The 23,781-nt window shown below is 39.0% G+C and overlaps 1 protein-coding gene across 3 annotated transcripts in view; it reads left to right on the forward strand.

Annotated features, from left to right (window-relative positions):
- homer3b (homer scaffold protein 3b) overlaps window positions 1-23,781 on the forward strand; it is a 34,769-nt gene that overhangs the window by 940 nt on the left and 10,048 nt on the right. Inside the window, exons 2-7 of one of the 3 annotated variants that reach the window (XM_026345998.1) lie at window positions 1,191-1,236; window positions 10,859-11,015; window positions 12,448-12,579; window positions 12,967-13,074; window positions 17,949-17,957; window positions 20,783-20,919. In XM_026345998.1, the coding sequence (XP_026201783.1) occupies window positions 1,214-1,236; window positions 10,859-11,015; window positions 12,448-12,579; window positions 12,967-13,074; window positions 17,949-17,957; window positions 20,783-20,919 (566 nt within the window). In that variant the 5' untranslated portion in view covers window positions 1,191-1,213. The remainder of the gene's footprint in view (window positions 1-1,190; window positions 1,237-10,858; window positions 11,016-12,447; window positions 12,580-12,966; window positions 13,075-17,948; window positions 17,958-20,782; window positions 20,920-23,781) is intronic. The other 2 variants (XM_026345999.1, XM_026346000.1) reach the window with 2 other exon arrangements.

Consider the following 23,781-nt stretch of genomic DNA (forward strand, 5'->3'; position numbering starts at 1 on the left):
ATGTACATCTCAAAAGTATTAAAAAGTATTCAAGTGGAACTCAGAACTCCACACTGATGCAGCATAATGTTGGTGCACACCTGTTTATTGCCCACATTGCACCAACAGCTGCATCCTAAGTAGTGTCTGGATCACTCAGAGGAAACAGTTCATGATGGTGTGTCCTTTTAATGTGTCCTTCCTGAAGGTCAGGCTGAGTCCTGCCTCCTTCCTTAATGACATGCGATGTAAAAAATAGTGATTTTGGAAACACCTTCATATTTTATAAAGCCAAGTGTGACATGATTAACAAAAAGCACAGTCACTCACTCACTCACTCACTCACTCAGTCTAAATCCTATTTCCTAATAGGCCGAAGTACTTAAAGACAGTCTGTGAAGTTACCACACACAGGTCTTGACGCGTACACCTTCAACTCTGAGTGGTCACAGTTTTGAACTATTGCTGTTTGATCAACTTTTAGCTTCTCTCAGAGATCAGTTATTATTCCTTATGTTTGGGCACAAACACTGCAAATACGCAGAGTAGGTACATGACTGAACGTGGCTGTGTCTGTCAGACTTGCACTGTGTCACAGGTGGTACAGTAAGCAGACGATGGCCTTTCAGTGGCCACATAACACCTGCAATGTTAGGAAACTTGCTGTTTGACCAGGGGCATGAAACTAACAAAGTGGTCTGTTGTTTTTCTGTCATGTGTTTGAAGCATTTGTTGTGCTGGTGCTGTGACTGATGATCTCAACTCTGCTGCAGAGTTGAGGGCATGATTCGGTCTCAGGGCCACCGTGCACACTCAGACAGTACCCTGCATACAACTCATGTTAGACTGAGAGGGACTGCAGCCCTTCCAGCCTCTTCAGGAGAAGGAGAGTCTTGATTAACAGCCACTTGAGTCCATAAACAAAATGGGTCTTAAGTGCACAGGTGCTGTGTATATCTTGTGTTAAAGTAGCTGCATGTCAGTGTAATCTGAGCCTTTGTAGCTCCCTGTACAGACTGAATATGTAAATCAATATGATGGGAGATCTGAGTTTTTCTGTGATACAACCTATTATTTACAGCCTAGAGTCGATTTGCTGAACACTTTTCAGTTCTTGGTTGGTACTACAGTTGTTTAAATCCTTAAATAATGCCTCCATTACTGTTAAATGTCACCTTGTAACTTTGATCTTTCCTCTTGTCCTGCTGCAGAGGAGTTGCCAGCGAGCTGTAAAATGTACCCGCTACACCGAGACAGGTACAAACACACCGTCATCTCCATGTCGTGGCTCTGCATGGCAGGGATGGGCGATACTGCAAGTTGAGATTTGATCTCCTGCTACATTATGCTGAGCATCAGATCACAGTTATTGATAGCTGTGTCTTCCATGTGCAGAATCTGCTAAAAACCCCAACCAGAATGGGGCATTCATTCATAATTTATTAGTTAGTGTTGTTACCATACAGGAGATGGTATTTCACTAAAAATAGAAAGTGAATTTTAAGAAATCTTGTGCATTAATGCATTTTGTTCTTGTCTGCTACCTAAAAATAAATTCTCAGGATGTGTAGCATTGAGACATTAGGAGTCAATCCGCCCATTCCTTCTTCATCAAACATTTATTTTTGTTTATATTTGCTTCTGAATAAAATTCACTCTCATCACTTCTCCATTATGTTTATCCTTCCCCCAGCATCTGTTAAACTCCAACTGTACCGTTACCTCTACGATTCACAGAGAGCAGGCTTCATGCTTGTCATGTTGTGCAGATGTTGTCAGCATGATCTCCTCCTCTCGCTGTTGCTGCTCGTGTCTCTTTCATCGTATCGTCCTCCTGTCAGTTGCTCCATTGCGGCCTGACTGTTCCATGTACTTCTGGGTTAGTCTGAACTGTGCTTCGTATTGTGCAAGCTGTTGGTGCGTTGTGCATGTCAAAACTTAATGTTGAAAATAACTACAGCTGTCATACATGTAGTGACATTTGTAGGGGAGTGAAAGATCCAGTGTTTCCCTCCTGCATTGAAAGGATAACGTCACACAGTGGAAATCCTTGAGAGATGAATGTGCCAATACCTGAAGTGAACTGCAAAAAGCATATTACAGCCACAGAATGTTAGTTGAAAGATTATCATAGTAACAAAAATAGTAGTTGAACATTTACATTTCTGTCTTCCTGCTAATTGCTCGACTGAATGCTGCTGCTCTCCCCCATCACTGAACACAGTCAGTCCACAGACACATGGGAGCACATTCACTCAGAAATCTTGGCTCCTCTTTTTAAGGACCGTGGCTCGTCAAGCCGCCTGTTGGCCGTCAGCCAATGACGCACCGTTGGTGAGATTCCACCGGCCTACTTTTTGGGGTGCGTCCACGGCGTTGGCACTAGTCAGATCCTCGTCTGTAGCTTTTCAGCAGATTCAGCATGTTGGATTGTTGGCAGATCCCACTCTGATCGGCTGTTCAACGTAGCGAATCAATGGACCTGTGCACCAATTCACAACCGCTTATCAGACATATTTAACAAATGCCATCTGCTCTTATAGACGGTTATTTCCTGATGCCACTTTTTGGCCAAGACCAAGGTGATGTGAGGCAATGCAACAGTTGGTCTTAGTCCCTGATCGTTTATGGATGTTACCTTGGTGCATCACAGCCCTAAGATAAGCGAGTTAAGTTCAGCTCAAAAGTTCACTAGATTTTAACGCTGTAACAAGTAGTCGACTATAATCAGTTGACAAAAATTACACCTCTTAACCAAAAGGCTTTTTTAGGTCTGGTGGGGAGCCGTAGGCGTTTAGCCTCTGTGGAGTCGTTAACACCTTATGGGTCAATGGCCCAAGAATCAAAGTGTGAATGGGTGTTAAACTGTCTGAGGAGTGATGTCAACAATGTACTGCAAGTGGACGATACCTGATGTCTGCTTTAGTTTGAAGACTTTTAGATAATAAGATAAAGCTTTATTGTCATTGTACAGTCACACTTGGTACAACAGTACAATGAAATTGCGATGAGATGAGAAGATGATTCATTACCTGGATCACTGACAAGTTCAGACTTAAAAAACACACTTACTCCCTATTCAGAACTGAATAATTGATAAAAAAAATTACATCTCTTTAGTTTAACAAATTCTTTTATTTGTTTATTTTGTGGTCAAAAAGTTGGTCACTGACCCAGTTTATCATAGAACTCATAGAACTGCAAAACATCACAATGCATCGTCCTGCTGCAGCACACGGGATGTCTAAACTTTGGTTTCAGTTCATCTGCAGCGTAATGTCATAAAAACAATTGAGTATTTGTGTCCTGCCAGTGGCAAAGGAGAACCCAGCTGCTCCGTGGGGAGAAGAGCTTCTTAATTGCTGTTTTGGAGACATCTGCAATCGCATAAATAAGCAGTCATCTCTCTTTGTGCTCACCCCATTTCACCGTGTTTTATTGGCATGAAAGTAAATGCAGTGCCTGCAGAGGATTGAGATGAAGCTCTCTCCCTGGCCTTCATATCATGAACACAGACAACACTCTGACTTTCTGTCACATGCACAGATTGAGACCGTCGTTATCAAGAGGAGCTGACCTTCATATAAGCAAAGTGCCATGCTGCTGTTTAACACAACCAGAGTTCGTGTTTGCATTTTGTCAGTTAACTACAACCCTGTTTCACCCTTCACCAAAGTTTTCCTCACTTTGTGTAGAAACATTGGTCGATGTATGTGCTGCTGGTTCGTGCTGCTGATATAGTGACTTGTTGAGCAGCTACAGTGTGAGTTAGTGTTTCCCCATGCTGTGCTATTTTGGTATGTAGTTGTAGCGTGTCATGTTGCTGGACTGGGCCAGATAATTTCATTGGCTCAGGAATGTGGACACGAGGCTGTTGGCTCTTCGAGGTCAGAGGAAGCAGACCCTTAAAGGAGAAATATTTTCAGAGGAACAAAGAGAAACTGTCAAAAAAAGAAAAGCAAAGAGCTTTTCCTGTTTCTGCAAAGTCTAAAGTCCCTAAGGGCTGTTAAACCACAGGAGGGTTCCAGTTGTGTGGTGTCTTAATGCACAGATGGTGAAAAATGATGCTCTGCTGAAGCACTCAGCTGACTCACTCATTTAGACTGAATTCAGAAACCAGGGCAAACACAGACATACGGGTCATTACTTCTTATTCAAACTGGCAGACTGGACATGAGTGTTTAACAGCAATATTGCAAAGCTGACTCACTTAGATTCACATTTTTTACAAGTCTGTGCAAAATATTGGGTCCCACGGCCAACTTTAATATAAAAAATGGGAGACAAAGTCCGCAGTCTTACTGAGTGTAACACTGTGAATCGATTTTCCTATTTCCTCTTAACACAGCCTGCAAGAAACCCGTTCCTAAAACTTATTGAATAGTTAGTGTTCTGTATATGGTGCAGGGAGGTGGTAATATAACACTACAAATGGTAATTAAGCTTTTTTGGGGCACAAGGATAATTCAGCCAATCACATTATATGTTTTTTTTTTCACTTCTTGTTCTCTATAGGGAAGTAAAAATCATAGAAATTTAAATGCCTGTATATCTCAGTGCATTCTTGTGACAGCTCAGCTGTTTGGAAGGTCATTTGCATACATCTTTATATTGAATGCCCTTACTTAATGTCTTTATCAGACCCTTTGCAAGCTTTCTTATTTGCCATATCAAGTGAGAGACATTAGCTTTTAAATGCAACCCATAGATTTTATGGGTTTTGCAGCCTCCTCCCAGGCTATTTGCAGTCTGCAGAGCTTATAGCCCCCCATTATTGGCAGAATTCAAAGCTACTGAAGCTGGTCGCATCAGACTGCAGGGCCAGACAGGAGGCTGCAGCTTCTGTTTCACAGATCAGGGACTCTGGGTGGTGAATGGGTATCGAGGTTAAGAGAGATAAAGAGCAGCAAGAGAGGATTAGAAAGTGATGACTTGGGGCAAAGACACACGGCAAGCACAAACCAGGGTGTGTGTGTGTGTTAAGGCAGTGAGGTGATGAATAAGAAATAAGATTGTACATACTGAGAGCCATTGAGCATTTTCTTAAATTTTATGGCTGTTGAGCTAAAGTAGGGGAACATGATTTGAGTGTATTTTTTGTAACACATCAAGTCTCCGGTTTGAAATAGTTTTAAAAACTTCTACTGACTTGGTTTCAGTTTATTAAATCCAGTCAATTTGGGTTGAATCCTCGAATTGTATTGCCACTGGTCTTGTGTGTGACCACTGAACTGCAGGGAGAAAGTATTATTATTACACTTTTCGACCACGTCTCGGTGCTGTCAGTCTCTGTCTGTTTGTTATGGTCAAGCACATTTTGGATAAAGTCTGATTATTCTGTTGCTTGTTCAGATTTTGCATGGCCGTCCTCTCGACCTTGTCAGATTAATTTAAAATTTTATTTATGCATTTTGAGTACAGCTAGGATTTCAATGAGCCCATTTCAGAGCAGATGTTGAAAATGTTGAATACCATGAAGACCAGAGCAGAAGCAATTCCTCCACCAAATGGATGTAAAGTAGAAAAAAACAGTTCCAGCTTCTCAGTTTTGAGGATTTAAATTTTTATCTTTATCTCAAATGTCACAGCACACTGAATATCTTTGGACTTTGTACTGTTAGTCAATTAAAAAAGAAGTTTAAACATGCTTTAGGAAATCAGTACTTTTCACTTTGGCATTTTATTGACCATGAATTGATTTTCAAGTTATATCTTCCGCCATGTTTGCTCATTCATGTGTGCTCTGCTCCTGATTCTTGTATTTTCAAGCTGAGTTGAGGCAGCTAGGTTGAAATAAACCTTTCCATTGATACAACTCCTGAGATGAACACTGGTGTCCCCTCCATGTTAGATGGTTGTGGAGGTGGAGATCCATTGTTTTAGTTTAACTCAGCATGTGTCTTTCCTACACCTCTGTCACTTTATGTCTCTATGAGATGTGATTTCTCACAGGAGGTAATGAAGCGTTATCAAAGCTGAGTATGAAGGCCTGTAGTGGAGGACGCGTCGTAGTTCAGAGGAAGTTTGGTAAAGCCTCCTTGTTCTCTGACTGCTCCCGCCTACTGTCTGCGTTCCAGCTTGTCCAGATGGAGCCATCATAGAAGTCCCTCTGTTTATGGCCTTTGCTACAGGCAGCAGCCAGATACTGTTGTAATATTTTCCTGCTCCCTTAGAGGAGTTATTTCATCTGTATGAATGTAAAGCTGATAGAGAGCTTGCATGCTCAGCAGAAGCCTTTCCAGGAGACAAACTGGTGGAGGAAAAAGGGCTGTTTGTTTAAATCAGTCTGACATCCCATCTGATCTCCCATCTTGTATGTACGCCCATATTCTCAAACATCATCTGAATGCTTCATGGCAATTAATATATGATGAGGGTGGAGTGTAGCTGATGGCGTCAGGACTGCTCGCCTGCTCCTCCTCTAGCTGGTGTCATTGCGATGCTTTTATATAGAGGATGGTTAGTGGATTAGAGAAAAGTTTTAGCTTGAGCCTCTAGCTCAGACGCTGCTTTGCTCTCTGACAGTGGCAGAATGTCAACTAAAGTTTTTTTCCTGAGGCATACTTTGAGGGAGAGTATAGTTTTTAATGCTGCCGGTTGGCACCACATCAAACTCACCAGATGATCCAGCAGTGACAGCCCCCTGCATCAGACTGCTGCAGACGTGTGCGGTGCATGAATACAAAGATGTGTAGAGGAGAAGATGAAATGTCCCCAGAAAGGCACGAAAAGTGGTGGTGCCCACAGAGGTTTGGACCACACTTGAGGATTCAGCCCCATTCCCTTACTGGTCTGCCTGGACTCCCAGATCCCAGCACTGCTTTCTACTCAGGTTTTGCCTGTCTGTTTTTTTCTGTTTCCTCCACTCTGACCCTGAATACAAATAAAAAATCCCAAGGCGAATGTACTAGCTGTTCTCCTTAAATGAAGAAACAGCTCTGCAACAAGCTGTTCTGTCGGTTTCCATGATAAAACCAGCTTTAAACCTCTTCTCAGGTAACTCATTTTAGGGTTAGCACAACTATGGTTTAGACACTATTGAAAAGTAGGATTATTGCAAACATGTAGAGAGATAGTTTAGGTTATTTGTCAAGCAGCATGGTGCACAGCACATGTTTTATATTAACTGCACATCTTTGTGTTTCTGGCTGTTTATGGATTAAATAAGATAAGTGAGGACATCACTGTGGTCTGTAGGAATTTGTTTTGTCACAACTGAGGATTGATCGATTAATCAATAATAATTGTTAGCTGCATCTGTCGTTCCCATGTAGAACAATGTTCAGTGAGGAACTGTGCTATAAGGACGTAGTTGGCTGAAACGCGGACGTGTTAAACCTGGAGCGGTGTTAAGGAAAAAACAAAGACAATTATACCTTTCCACAGAACAAATCACAAGCAGTTGCAGTTGCTCTAATAATGCTTTAATATAGTTAGTCTGTTAGTTTTCTGAGAGAAAATGTTCCCTAACTGCTTTTCTTAATTATGTGTATTATATATTTAGACATTCTTTATCTTATTCACTTAGCTTCCTGCTCTCCTTACATATTAGGTTTAGATTAGTTAGGTATTAACTAAAGGAATGTTATTGCTGACTGGATTACATTCAAAGACAACATTTCTTTTGTCAGAGACACATTATTTTGAATGAATAAAACATTAATACACATTTATTAAAACCAGACTCATGAGGAGGGGGTTTGGCAGATGTCAGTCTTCCAAAGCTCATGACTGAGACACCAGAGACCGCGGTCTGTGGTGAGGGTTGTGCAACAAAACACTTGGATTAAGTTTAGGGAAAGATTATGGTTTAGGTCTAAAGTTGCTGTTCAGTTCAACAGTATTAAATCAGACAACAATCTCCAACTATATCCAAGTGCTTAATCTGTTTGTTTGTGAAATACATAAATTAACAACAGACAGAACATAATCTGGTCCTGATTACAGTATTTTACCCACAAAACATATTTACTGTTTAGTTGTATATACATTTATATAGTTTCTAACTTGAGACTCAGACTCTCAACTGAGAAACGCATCTAAACAGATTTAGACCTAAAAAAAAACACGTCAAATTTCTGACCCATTTAATTACTGAGCCGTAATCTGAACGCTGTTCTTCATCCATTCACGCGTGGACAAGTATCAGCAAGAGTGTATGGGGGAGGAAGGGATAGGCGGCTGTATGTATGACCTGGAATAGATTAAAAATAATTGATCTAGATCAACCCTCACTGGATTTGTAGGGCTGTGGCTTACAACAGGGGTGGTAATAGTGGAAAGTAAATACATGCATCTACTAATGGAGTTTTTTTCTAATTTAATACAGGTGGGTTATCTAGTACCCATTAAATAATGCAATACAAGATTTATAGTATTAATAGAAAAGCTGTGAGGTCATTGACATGTACAAATGAATGTCACAATATCTTCTATAACATGGTTCCTCCAACTCTGTTATACCAACAGTAATGATGAATATAAAAGCTGTCATTGGTGATTAAGTGTAGCACACAATAATACACTAGATTCAACTGCTGATGGTGAAATATGTCTCTGTAATAAGGCTTTGAAATTTGGAAAACAGAGTCTTAGATGTTAAACAGAAAGCTGTGTTTGCAAGTGATGGTATATGTTGTATGATGATATTTATAAAGCATTAAAGGTGCACTGAAGATAATAACTGAGTGTGAAAGTAGATCCAAAAACCTACAAAACAGTGTCATCAGCATAAAAGCGGATGTTAAAGTGCTCATTCGGGCCACTCACTTGACAGAAGGATAAGGTTCCAGTTTCATTGTATGTCTTTTTAATAAAAGTTGTGTTTAATGTTCAAAGTTCTGCTTTACTTGTTCACAAACACCATCACCCAACATCGACCCATCACGCAGGATTTTAGTCTCACGACACCTAATTTAACCAAGAGCTGCACAGTTTCATGTTAATTGGATCAGGTGATGGTAAAGTACATGACACTGAAGCAGCCCGCACTCCGCACCTGTTTACTGCATTGGTTTAGATAAGACGTGAAGTGGATGACTGCGAGTGCAGTGTTTGCTCTCCCTCACCTCAGGAGGAATTTAATCCGGTTTTAATCTGCTCGTATGATCAAACTCTGGCATGATGCATCTTTCCTGGGCTGATTGGCTTGACAAGCTTTTCACAAAGTCAAGATGGTTGGAATGAATGACGGGACATTAATTTTTGTGTTCTTTTGTTGTTTAAAATGAAAAACAGGTCAGCAATATTTGTCATACCTCCAACTGCTGTAAACCTGAACCTAGATGATATATAAATCTGGTTCTTTGGCTGCCGCTGTCTGTTGTCAGCTGTACGTTCAGTAATCTGTGAAACAATAGCAGATGTTGTTTGTATGCAAATGTACAGTAATTCCCACCTAATCCAGCAGGAACAATGCTTCATATAGCCAGTGTTGACCTATATAAATTGTAATTTTTCTTACTTAGACGAACAGAACCTCCTCCCAGTGCCACATTATCCTCGTTAATGTCACTATATAATTGACTTTCGATAAGAATGGCTCATTACAAACACTGACATTATGCAAACTCTATTAGCTGTGTAATGTTGCATGAATTCACCAAAGTGCCCGTGTAGTTCCTCATTGTCCTGAGAGCTTCTATTCACTGTTTGTCCCCACAGCACGTGGGGAGCAGTGTGTTGTCTCTTCAAAGAGGAGGGATATTTAATTAGATTGCTAGCGGTTAGCAAATCTTCAGCTTCATTTGCAATGAGAGATCATCAATGACCTCAGGGCCTCTGAAACTCACAAAGATTATATTTGAGGTATTTTTGTATCTATGCCAAAAAGGCCACCAAGGTTTGCATGCAAACAGAGTAACAACATGAAATAATGATGATTATTCCTTAAATAGATTCATTAAACATGACTACAGTATCATGTAGCCTTTTGGATATAATAAGTGTGGTAAAAAGTTTCCTCTGTGTGGTGTTATGGTTAGGAGCATTTTCATTCCTTACATTTAATGCTCAAAGATTGATGCAAAGACACTTTCATGATCTTATTTTTTCATAAAGCAAAACATGAAAATTATTGTTCAAAATCTGTTTGAATATATTTCAAAAAAGCACATATGTAATTTATTAACACTCACTGGCCATCTTATCAGGTCCACCTATTGAATCTAATGCAATCCACAGCTGCAGCTTATCATGAATTCTACTTTAACAAGGTTTTAATTTCTCAGTTTAAGATAACAGAAATAACATAAAGGTGAAAATTACATACATACGTACGTACATACATACATATACAGTGGTTAAGTAAAAGATAATTTGAAGAAAATGAGAGTGTTATGTACAAGTGGTGTAGGTAGACAGCTTTTGGTTGGGGACACTGGGGAGCACTCACCCTTCATGTCAGTGTATTATAATAATAAATGCTCTTTGCATTATACTTGAAGTCTGAAAGCATTTGTGAGATTTTCCAAAGCTGGCTCATGTTTGTATTCATGCATTATTCCCCCTGAGGTGAATTTCTCCCATGACAAACAGGCTCAGTGAGGAGTGTCACAGATTTACAGACAGATTTATGACTCTTAAAAAATCAGTAAGTAACACTTGACCTAAGGCTCACCTTGCAGTTTGAGCTGAGTGACAAATAGAAAGGTCTGACTGAAGGTGACATCTTCACCTCCTGATGAAAATAACATGAGGAAAAGATTCAATGTGCAACATTTAAACAGATTAGGTTCACTCAGCACGGTGTACGTGAAACTGAAAGCCTTTCTTTTCTTTGGAAGACGTGGTGCCTTCATGGTGGATGACCTGCCTGTCATCACGTGACACTAGATCACCAGTAATATTAAGTGTGTGTCTTTCTCTTTTTGTTTTCAAGGGAGCAGCCTATCTTCAGCTCCAGAGCTCATGTCTTCCAGATTGACCCAGCCACCAAACGCAACTGGCTGCCGGCCAGCAAACATGCAGTCACCGTGTCTTTCTTCTACGATGCCAGTCGCAACGTCTACCGCATCATCAGCGTGGGTGGCACTAAGGTGAATGCTCAACACACACACACACACACACACACACACACACACACACACACACACATATACTGTATGTACTTGTTTTAAGAGGAAAAATGTGAAGATTAGGATAAATAAATTGTACCTTGTTCCACTCAGCAATGAGTTTATATTATTTTTTCTCATATATTGTATCACTGTAGGGATTGCTGGCTTAAAGACTCTTCCTGACATGCAGTGTCTTTACTCTGTGCATCCTATCCTTAGATTGTGCAAATAAAGAGAAATGTATTTAATGGTAACTGTCATTGGTTGAAATATATTAGTCATGTGCATATGCATTAGCAGTATATTTATAACACACCCATATCTGTAATTCTGCATCCACAACAATGTTAAAGCACCTGGGAGTACCAACAGTAACAGACTATCTTGTTAGCACCAAAATGAAACTGAAAGAAAACACTGTGCTTTGTTGTGAGCAGCCAATTGAGCCAGTTTATCGCCCTGAGACTAGGGGCTTTTTTGGAGAAGAGACTAAAGAAATCTACATTTGGCAACAAATCCACCTAATCAGACTGCTCACTTGAGGATGTTACTGAACAGATCATCGCACAACACAACACGCTTTTTCACTTAGCTCTCTTTCTTTCTCTGTTCTAGCTGAGGACATTTTGTCTTTATTTGCACACAGAAATGCTTCAGTTGACCCCCATAATACTTATTTAACTGGAAGCAACACAACTGCCAAGGCTTCACACGCAAAAGACGACATAGTCTAAATGTGAAATTATTATTTGCGAGGAACTGAAAGAAAACAATGAAACCTAAGCCTGTTCACTAAGCTAAGTTGATCGTTGGCCTCTTAATAATCACAAAAATCTGTATGTTTTCTGGTCGAGTATGTACAAATGAAAAATACCAATGGGCTTTAATAAAATTGGTATTTAATGGTCATTTATATTCTACCTCATTGATGCTAGATATAGTCAATTCCTTGCCCTTCGATTACCTTTTTTAGCATTTGAAACAGCCTGATAGTCTTGAATTTAGTTAAACATTTTTCATTTTGAAGATATTGTCAAATAAAAAGATTGATGGAAACAGTTAAGTTAAAGATATATATATATATATATATATATATATATATATATATATATATATATATATATATATATATATATATATATATATATATATATATATATATATATATATATATAGTATATTATATATATATATATATATATATATATATATATATATATATATATATATATATATATATGTATGTGTGTGTGTGTGTGTGTGTGTGTATATATATATATATATATATATATATATACTGTATTTCTGTGAGGTCATGCTTTTTATTGCAACACCCACTTTCCCTTTATTTATGTGAATTATTTTTTAAATACACGTTATTTTTTCTCTTCTTTATTATCTGTCGTGTCAGGCTATCATCAACAGCACCATCACCCCCAACATGACTTTCACGAAAACCTCCCAGAAGTTTGGCCAGTGGGCAGACAGCCGGGCCAACACCGTCTACGGCCTGGGCTTCTCCACAGAGCAGCAGCTGCAGCAGGTAAACAGCCCTTAAACAAAATACTTCAAGGGGTCTATCAATTATTTATGTACAATACATTGCAACTGCAATATTAGCTTAAGCAAATATAGAAAGCAGTTAAACTTTGGAGTACCTGGACAATAAACTGAACAGATATCCTTCTGAAATTCTGGTAAGCTCATCGCTCTCTGTGCGGGAGACTGGGGTTCGAATCCCGACTGGCCTACCTCCAGTAGGGGTCCTTAGGCAAGTCCTCAGGCTTACCCTGCCTTGTACCTTGTATCTCACTTGTAATTCGCTTTGGAAGAACGATTTAAAGAAGATCGAGAGTGTGTTTTTTGATGATGAGTTTTCATGTTGCCAGACACAGTGTGACTTCTGCTTCTTCTCTCTCTGCACCCGCAGTTTGCAGATCAGTTTAAAGAGGTGAAGGAGGCGGCACGTCTGGCCAGAGAGAAATCCCAGGAGAGGTTTGAACTGGCCAACCCTGCACTCAATATTGCAGCGCCACAGGTAACACACTGCTGTGCAGTCTTAAACCTTTTGTGTGTCTACCCACACACAAACTGTCTTAGGTATTTTGGCTGATTACAGCATTTCCTGGGTAGGAAATTGAAGCTCCTCATGCTCAGATATAGAGTTACTTACCAGAATAGGTGAACAATAAGGAAACAGTAGTGATAAAATACTATATGCATTTTTGTTGATCTCAGATCATGAAAGCTTTTTCATTTGTTATTCTGGACATTCACTTTCCCAAATAACTCACTGTGAGCAGTTTTCATTACAAACTATTTTCTGTGAAAGGCAGAAAAACCCCACAAAAATCTTAAAGACTGTCCACGGGAGTGGTTTGTGCAAAATCCTTGTGATTGGGACATTGTCAAGTATTTTTCAACTGAGTTTTGAGATGCTTTTTGCAACACAAATAAAATTCTTTTCACAGTGTCTTGAAAGTCTGGTGTAGGGATTCTCAAATGGCAGCGGTCAGAGCATTAATCTGTATGGAGGATCGTTTCACTGTTTCCCAAATTAAGGGTTGTGGGTCTGAGATTATAAATATGTTTTATTTTATTGTGAGGCTTACAATATTAGGGGCTAAATTAGCCAATATATCTGCAGCTACTGTATGTCTGTGTGCTGAAGTGTTCCTAGCTTGCTTGAGGAAATATTTTTTTACATATCTATTTTAAATTGCTTGCATATCTAGACGTAGACTTTGGTTCTTGCAATTGCACTTGTGACCTTGAAGGGACTTGATGGTTTCTGCAGCCTCAGAGCTAATACAAGAGCGGAGCAGAAATATTACGGTGAATTCAGTGACTTTGTTTCTATTTTAAACATATACAGTACCGAGTCTCGAGGGATTAGATGGATCCCCATTTGGCCGCTCCATTATTCTCCCATTGGTCAACTCCATTAAAAGATTTCATGCATGACAAATGGAGATTGGAGGCAGAAAGAGACGCAGACGGTGAAGGTGTTTGGAGGGGCAGTAATGGCCAGGACTGAAAGAAAGAAGAATGAGGTATCAGAAGAATTGGGAGGAAAGAGAAGAGGCAGGGGTGAGGGAGGGTGACTGAGTCATTTATAATAGAGGGGAATCTGGCCGCTGCTGCTGAAAAGACAATGGCCGGCTTTTATCCTGCCAAAATCTGAGATTTCTTGGTGGATTCGCTAACTCTGAGGTTGAGTTGGAGGAGGGATAGTTTGCCTGCACTGGAACCTTTTTGTCCTTCACCTTTTCTCCCACACTGAATATAGTCTGTACCACCGTATGCAGTATATTGTAAGACACAGAGTGATGATTACTGTGATCGTCCTTGTTAAAAGTCTGCCAATCAAGACCTGACAAACCTGGATACAACTGAACAAAGCATCAGTACCAAGAAGGTCAACACTAGTTCAGAGCAGAAGCTAAGCAATATCAATAAAGCAGCTTTTATTACATTTTGTTTTCTCAGCGTATTGATGCTGCACAGAGTCTAACCTGAAAACAGGGAGGTCAAAGGTCAGATTGATCTGTAACTAAACTTTCATTACCTCTCATGTTTAAACATAATCTAACTTGTGTTGTTTGAATTATAATAACTTCAGTTAAATATCTCAAAATGATTAAAATAATTACTGTTGCTCTAGTCTACATGTTTGCATGTTATATCAAAATACATTTTGTTATGTGGGTGAGTCTGAATTGAGAAAAAAATACTAGTATTTAAAGTGCACTAAGTAAGATGATTTGTAGTGATGTCTTAACGCATATGTTATTCACAACAGAACATAGAAAACATATGAAATGTTTAAACTGAGACCATCACTGCAAGAAAGAAAAGGTAATATTGAAATTGACGTAAAAATACAATTGTTCATTCAAAACTTTACACGAGTAAATGCGTCGTTACATTTTACCTATGTTGCACAAAATGCCTGTCGTCCCAAAATGGAAAAGATTTGATTACATTTTAATTATTACATTACATTTGTGCCCTTTGGTTATGTCAGTGTGATATGTTACACCACTCAGAGGCCGGTAACTGACCAGTAAACACACGTGAGGCATCTTGTTACCATGGCAACCACGGCATTGTGCATGGCCAAAAAATCCTCTTCCTCTCTCTCACACACACACACACACACACACACACACACACACACACACACAACACAGCGCATGGACGCATGGTTGTTAATCAGTTAGTCAACACTCACACACACAAACATCACCTGGACAGAATTACAAGGTCAGACGCAGGCGAGTGCACGCTGTACTGATTTCTCTATAAGACAGCAGTCATTGATTTTGTGTCAGGTAGTAAACACTGAGGTGTTGTTGAGGTTATTATCACATCTTCTTCTGAGTCACTGCTGCCTGTTGTAAAACACTTTGGTGCTTACTGTCCTAACCTTTGTAATACAGAAATAATAATAATAATAACAACAGCATGTATGATAAAAGTACTGTTAGGGATAATAAGGCTTTTGTATACCCCCAAATATTTGCTTACTAAAAACAAAACAAGAAAGATCACTAACTTGTGTAGAGTTGTGCAAGTATTAAGTTAAATATTCTTCTAGGCACAAAATGTTTCTGCCAAGACTGAAGCCTTTTCAAAAAGTCCAAAGGCACAGGAAGGAGGAGATGTTTTGTTATATGCTTGAAGCAAAAAAGCTAAATATGCAAACCTTACATTATAATAAACAGAAACATAGAATAGAGAGAATGATGAGAGAGCCTGCAGAGGTGTGTATGGTTTTATTTTCACCATCAACCAGTGAATCAGTAGGATCTACATCATCTCTAGCTGGTCAGTAAGAATCCTGATCAGGAATCATCTACAGTGTTGCAGAGCTGCATCTATGCAGCCTCAGGCTCTACAGAGCACATATTCCACTTCTGATATGTGTGGATAGCAGCAGGGGATCTGCAGACAGTAGAGCTTCAGTGTTTAGGCTTATTTGCACAGCTCAGAGATAAGATGGAGGAGGAGATTGTGAAGTCAGTGAGAGAGTGATAACCAGAGCGATACAGCAAGAGCTGTCAAACTGACAAGAGCAAATGGATTTTAAATGGATTTATGCAGGAAACAAAAAAAAAATGATAGTAGATGAGTTATAGCTGCTTTGTGGCCACAATGGGAAAACAAAAGCAGTCAAACATAGATAAAATAATTAAAGGAGATAAATAGTAATAAACATATTAAAATATTAGAATATAGCAAACAGACACATGTCTCATGTGTCTCTGCTTGATTTATTTATATGTATCAACCAGATGATCGACAGGTATGTACAGAGTAAGTTCCTTTAATCTGTTTATGTTGTTTATTTTCAGACAGGGGAGCGATCAGAACACTTTGAATCTCCTGTCTGTTACAGGAAGATAAGAGGAGATAAGAGTGAAAGTGAAAACGTGAACCATGAATTTTACTGAACTATGAAGATGAAGATACCTGCATGACTGCTCATTCTGAGCTTATCCGTTTCTCTTTTGAGAAATGAAAGTCAAGATAGTGTTTTAATTAACACACAACAGGTGTAGCCCAGCATATATCCCAGCTATGTGGTAGTAGTGTGGATGCAAATATTTCTACTGCACAGAAAACCAGTCGAGGATCACAAAATGAACAAGTGATAAATAACAGTGTCATGTAAACCGTGTTAAATTAAATCCAGTTCTAAATCAGTTCAGACTCATTTGGCACTTGTTTGTTTTATTGACTGGGTGTTTGGATTTATCTGGGCGTCATCTGTCAGACAGTAAAACATCCTGAAGCACTGAGCTACATAGTGCATGTAATAAATGCCAAAAACACCATAGAAGAAAAACATCTGTCAGTAAGTGAACTGAACATCAGTCTAAGCACAGTAGGATACTGTTGGATGCTGTTTCCCTCCTCTGACGAACGAACTACGAACTATGACTTCTAACTACATGTTTACACCTGCTGAATGGAGCTTTTCTCTCTGCATCTCCTTCTATATACAGTGTCTATACAGAGGCAGACAGAAAAGCAAACAGAAATGCCAGCCATCAATATTTTAACCACAGACTTGGCATAAAAACTACATAAAAAGAAGTGTGTGTGTGTGTGTGTGTGTGTGTGTGTGTGTGTGTGTGTGTGTGTGTGTGTGTGTGTGTGTGTGTGTGTGTGTGGAATGATGCTTCAAGAGGTACCTAAGCATGTACAGTACCTCTGATGCATGGACGCATAAATAAATAAAGGGGGTTTGTGGTCTCAATGAAAACTCGGAGTAGAGAAACAGGAGCTTTATAAAGCTGAGGGAGCAAATGGACTGATGCTTGGATAAATAAGTAAACAGTGTAGATGTACTTAAGATGAACAGCGGTGCAGAGACGTTGTGATGAAAGCTCTCTGGAAGGTTGTTGAATATTTAAAGTATCTAGGATCTCATTGATTACAAAGGAGCCTGAAAAGTTTTTAAGTTGCTGCTTTGGGGGTTGAGGCATTGTTAAAATAAAGAACACAATCAGACGGTGTGCATGTGGATAAATCGTTTTCATTATTTATCTAACTTTGTTTGTGATAATGTAAAGTATCTTTGTTGCTAAGCAGCCGGAGCTGTTGTGTTGCCCGGCGATCACCTGTCACTTTAACGGTGTGGGTGGGACTCTGATCACTTTATCTTTGCAAACACTGTGTTTCATTTTTCTGTTCTGCCTTCAGTTGCAATCGGTGCTCCTGCTAATTTCCCTTTTCTTCTGTTAACTCCAAACAAAGCAGACACAGAGAAGATAGAAAGCACTTGATGGATCCCTGTGTACTCAAAGTAATACTGTCCAATGCCTCCTTTTAATTGTATAATAACTTTTTTCCCTCTTTCTTTGCTGTTTTCCTGATCTGCCATGGGACATATTCATCTCTCAGCTCTCCCAGGTGCGTGAAAACACACTCTCCATCCTATATTTAAAAAAAACAATACAAAGACAACCATCACCTTTTATCTTCGGGACTGTGGTGTTCATAGACTTAGTGTTGCAGAGACGGTCAAGCTCAATAATTCATCTCTGAACTGAACTCTGATCAAAGTTGACTTCAGAGCAGATGCACACATTATGTCATTTTCACTCCTCAAATTCGAGTGCATACTATATTTACATGAACAAAAATCCCCTAAGAACTGAAAATACACAGACGTGTCCTTTAAATATGAAAAATTCCTTGCAGGTCCTTAAAACTCTGGCTCATTAGTAATTGGTCATTTGCATGCCTATGCTCCACTGTATCTACCCTGTTTTTACACAGCTTGTTGGAGAACATATAGAATAACTGCTGTAAATTTGTAATCCTATTTATAATTTAAACATGATCCACACTATGAATTATTCAAGTGTACGCACAGCCAAACCGTTAGCTTTGGGGTTGAACCGTAGCTGTCTTAGCTTTGATTTTTCCTGTTCCTTCCCCTGGACACAGTGCTCATCCACAGGCTGTGTGTTTTATTTCCATATCCATCCATGAGCACAGACAGAGAGCTGCTGAGCTCTAGATAATAAACCGTTGTCCTCAGGGGAATACAGTCAGGCTCACTGAAATTAATTATACAAGCTTTTTCTACAGTAAGTGCAGGATTGTATTGCTTCACTGAGGCACTTGGCCGGTGACAAGTTCACATTTAGGTTTCTGTGTAGAAAGTAGACGACAGAAGGCGACAGGGGGTCAGAAATGTGCCTAAGCTAATTCAGCTGCATGCTTTGAAAAAGGACACTGAGCAGTCTTTTAGCCCACAGCCTCAAACGGAGCAAAGTGGCTCACACAACTGTGTGAAAGGAGAGCTTGAATCAATTTCTAGGAAAAAGAGAAGGAAAATATCAAAGCAGATTGGTTAGACTTGACTGTGCCAGACTGGAGCCAAGCCATCTGCAAGCTCTAATGTCACAGTCTGCTTTTGACATGACAGAAAGATTAATATTCTTCTTTTACTGCATCATCATTCAGTTTATTTAACCTTCATTGTATGTTTTAGAATAATCCTAACAAGGCAAGAAAAACATATAGATGAGGCAAAAGCAACTCACTTTTATGCTGCTGATATAGTTTATTTATGCAAAAAATGTGAATGAATATAAAAGCTTGACTCACAAATCTCCTAGCAACCACATCTGCTCACAACCTAATGTCCAAATGTGATGTAAGCGTGAGCTCAACATTGTTTTTTGCATCCAGATTCATTTATTTTTCTAACTAAAGGTCAGCAGCGTGCTGAAGGTAGCTGGTGAGAGACCAACTGTCTTGTTTATAGCCTTGCACTTTAATTCAAAACATTGATTCATAGCTTGAAGGTCTTGTAGGTAGCTGTAGAGATAACAACTTTAACAAGCAAGTGCTAGTCACAGCTCACCAGTATTCGTAAGAGTAACATTATTAGGTTAGCTGTTGCAAACAGTGTGTAAACACAAAGCAGTCAGACAGATTGCCAATCAGTTATTTAGTTCTAAGTAAAAACAGATAGAATAATGTCTGTATCTCACCATATTTGTAAATTCATTATGAACAAGTCTATTGTTCTGTTGAATTATTGAACACTTTTGTTCAGAGGGACGTGTAGGACCAGATTTAATGAAAACATCAAAAAAGCAGCAGATTAAACTTTATTTATTTATTTATTTATTTATTTATATTACCTTATATATATATTGTCTTAAGATAATTTGTTACAATGCAGCGATCAATCAAAGATATAATATGCAACAGTATGAAGCTAAATATTTAAGTCAGTATTGATGAGAACAAGTGTTTTGATAAAAAGATCTATGATCCTATAACAATGAAGCAAACTACAGCTGTCAAGGAATCTCATGTAATATGAATAAAAACTGCAGAACAGCTACTGAATGGTTGAAGACTTTGCTACCTTGTGAATAGGTTGGAACTAAATCAGGCTGGTATGTTGGTAGCAAGTGAGACGTGCATGAACTTTACAGCACGATACCTAGTATGGGTGTAATTCATTCACTTATACAAACAAACACCAGATGACTTGTTGGAACAAGGAACTGTACTTCAGTCATCTCTTGTTGAATCAGACTGTATGAAGAGAACCCAGCTGGGTTCCGCACATGAAGCCTGTTCACAGGAGCACAGATGAGGTATTAAATGCTGAAATGTCCCATCTGGGCTCTGACTGGCCAGAACTCAACTAGGTCGAGTTTGCTATATTCCTGACTACAGGTCTGAGTATAATTACATTAATGGTCTGTCACAGCTCACGTTGGGGCCTCTGAGACAGAATCTGAATAATTGTGTTTAATCTGGTATTAACAGTGGAACATCCGCAGTCAGTGATATTTGTATGTGGGTATTTAGACCTACTGAGGAAACTCCACTGTGAATATGAATGAAAAATAATCAGGCCTGTTTTATCAGAGGACTTTTGTTCTCTGTTTGGAGAACCGCAGTGTGGATTCTAGGGATTTAAAGTGAAATAACAACAAAACATCCCTTTTTTAAACAAGTTTTTAACATCTACTAGCACTTTGAATGAATAAAACTGATGCTGTGTCAGTAACTTGGGGTCTGAAGTGATTTTTCTCATCAAATTCAACATTTGTTGCTTGCTGTAAGTAACTTTGGATAAAAGCGTTGACAAAAAGTGAAAATATAAATGTAGTGAGCTTCCACTGATTGAATTTTCACTGTATAACAGAGCTCATGTCCTTTTTGTGTTGACATACCAGTTGGTCCATGTGTTGTCGTTCTAGGAGTTTTCAGAGGAGCGTCATTCTCCGCCGCTGCTGACTGTTAATGGGCCGGGCGAGGAAAAGCTGTTTCGCAGTAAGAGTGCTGAAGTGGAGCTGACGGTAGAGAAGGAGAGGGTCAAGAAGATGTTGTCTGAGGGGTAATCACTGCCATTGTTTTTAATCTTTTCTCAAAAAGCTTTCACATTAATGTGTTTGAGAACCTGTCTTTCTACATTTTCAGTTTGGGTTCAGTTTTATTTATCTAGTTTCATCTGCTTACTGTTTATTAGCCAGATTATCTTTTAATTCACATTTCCAGCTACTAACCTGAACTATTGCACATCTCCTTCAAACATTGTTAAGCATCGTTAAGTAAGATTTGATTTTCAGTGTGTGTTAAAAAATATATGTTATTTTTGAAAGCATGCCATAAATAGCAGTATTTAGGTATTTAAAGTATATTTGTTGGATAACTTGTTTTACCTATGTTTGATTTAGGAAATTGATTTGACAACAAAAAAAGGAAAACACCATGCAGTGAGAATTTATGCTCAGAAGCAGGAGTATATCGCTTTCAGAAAACTGTGCAGCATACGCATAATAACAACAATCCATTACAATAATAACCAAAACACACAGACATAAAATATAAATGAAAAGGAAATAACAGAGAGAGCAGCAGATGTGTCTGTTTGTGGGAGTAATGGAATGGGAAATTTTATCCATCCAAGTTTCCTGCAGAGGTTATAATTCAGTATCTAAACCTCAGTGTGGCCACATGAGCAGGTGTAAATTCCCAAATCACTTTTGACTAATGACTCAAACTGATAATGATGTCCTCTGTTAAGGAGGAAAGGAGACAAACAATACAAGTCATTAACTTGGAAAACATTTAAGAGGGCGTTTACCTCTGTTGAAGCTCTATGTGTGTTATTTAAAATGCAAATGCATTGTTTCTAAGAATTGTTTCAGTGAAGAGACTAAAATGACAGATTTTGTAAATATCATTTAAATGTCAAAAACATACACAAAAAAACAACTCCCCAGTTGTCAGGTTTGGGGCCTCTGCACCACAATTCACTGCAAACTGTTCAGAGCTATCACTCTAACAAATAATTGACTCATTAAAACAATGTTCTCCCTCCATCAGTGTGTTTTTTCTCAGGTGAAACTTAACTGTTGGAAAACGTGTCACATTACCAATGAGCTGTCAGCAGCAAATGACAATATTATTTGTATTTGTAACTCTAGGTTTCTTCAGCTGCCCAGATGGTCACTTTCCCACACAGAGATGGAATTAAAGAGCCATGCCATCAGTGTTAATTATGTGACTCATGTCTGTTTTAAAAAAATATCAGGAAAAAAGAAAGAAACCTTGGGACGGGATCATTTTTCTACAATGCACAGCCAATAAATGTTAAAGAAATTTAGATTTGTTGTGGGCAGAAGATAAAGAAATGGAAAATATTCAGTGCTGTGGTTGTTCAGGATCAAGAATGGACACTACTGCTGCACAGTAATCAGAGCTTGACTCATTCTCAAGACTAAAAGTCAGGAAAAACAAATTGTTTCCTTAAGAGCAGTGAATGAGTGCTCACCCTTTTAGACTGTGCTGCTGATTTCTTTTCTGTATTTGTTTCTTTTGTTGTTAGAAAGCATCACAGAATGATGCTGGTGCATCAGAAAATCTCACACTCAATTCCTAAGAAAGATAACAGCTATGGTTAACTAGAAAAGCAGGAGTGAGTCACACTGAAAACATTTTCCCACATGTAGTCTGCCTGGAAACTGTGCAACAGGTGGACACTCGTCAGTTCTGCGGTGTCGGTGTTTGTATCACACAGAGGACAAAACTTTTCTAAATCATTTTCCAATACTTGCCTGAGTTATGTCCCAAGTTTATCACATCGCGTTCTGTTTTTAATGTGTGTGTCCGTGATTAAGAACCAAGCAGGCCTGACTGGTGCTGAATTTAGCAGCTCATAATTACAGCCATTATGGTGGCCATTATTGATCACTCAACCTTCCATCTGAGACCAGGAAGCAGAAAACACTCGTCCTTGGCTGCTTTACAGGCTGATGTCCCAGTGATTTTATTTTATGATTGTTATGAACTTATGCAGGGTTTTTTTTTCCCTCCTGTTGCTATGGTGAGTAGTTTTATGGTTGCCAAGCTGCGTCATGGCAACAACTCAGCTTCCTTAACCCCATCTTCTCTGGTTTATTGAATATCCCCACTGAATCCTGACCTTTATGGGCACACAAGACCTGATCCCTCTTTCCCACATTTTAATAAAGGAGAACAGATTTCCTGAGTCAGTTTATACCTACTGGTGCTCTACTGTTCATATTGTTTTCAAAACTCCACTTATCAACACTATATTGACTGAAATTATACATATGTATAAGGAATCTTCTAATCTAACATTGCTTTTCCACACTAATTATTATTTTACCAACTGAGAACTATTTTCATAATTCAGCTGTAGCCAAAAACTGTCAAGCTTGGACACCACACTGGACTCATTAGTGCAGGATTGTATCGTGAAGTAACTTTCAAAGACCTGAATGAAAACAGAAATAAAATATTAATTTGAAAATTAACAAGGCAATACAAATGCCAAAGCAGTACAAGTCAGACTACTGGAGTCTACAGGGTGTTTAAAATCACATGTCCACTGAGTTTCAAACAGCTGGTGCAGCATAACACAAATGTTTCACTTGATTACCTCATTCTCTTCTTTGTTGTCCTCACCAGTCTTTTTTCCAGGCTGCATTATGTGTTTAAATCTGCTCTAATCAATATGTGTTAATGTGTGAGAGGACACTTGTCGTTAGACCCACACCAAATGATTACCTGACTCCGTACTGTTTGAAAATACTGATGACAAACATGCTGAAGGCTTCCTGCCCAGAATAAAACCATAAAACAGTCTGAGAGTTAGTGACTTGATTACTGGTGCATTTCGTTGCTAAAGGGCCAGTTATTTCTCTTAGGAGTTACAGGAGACGAGGCCTGA

This window comes from Anabas testudineus, chromosome 4, assembly GCF_900324465.2.
Source record: "Anabas testudineus chromosome 4, fAnaTes1.2, whole genome shotgun sequence".
Lineage (NCBI taxonomy): Eukaryota > Metazoa > Chordata > Actinopteri > Anabantiformes > Anabantidae > Anabas > Anabas testudineus.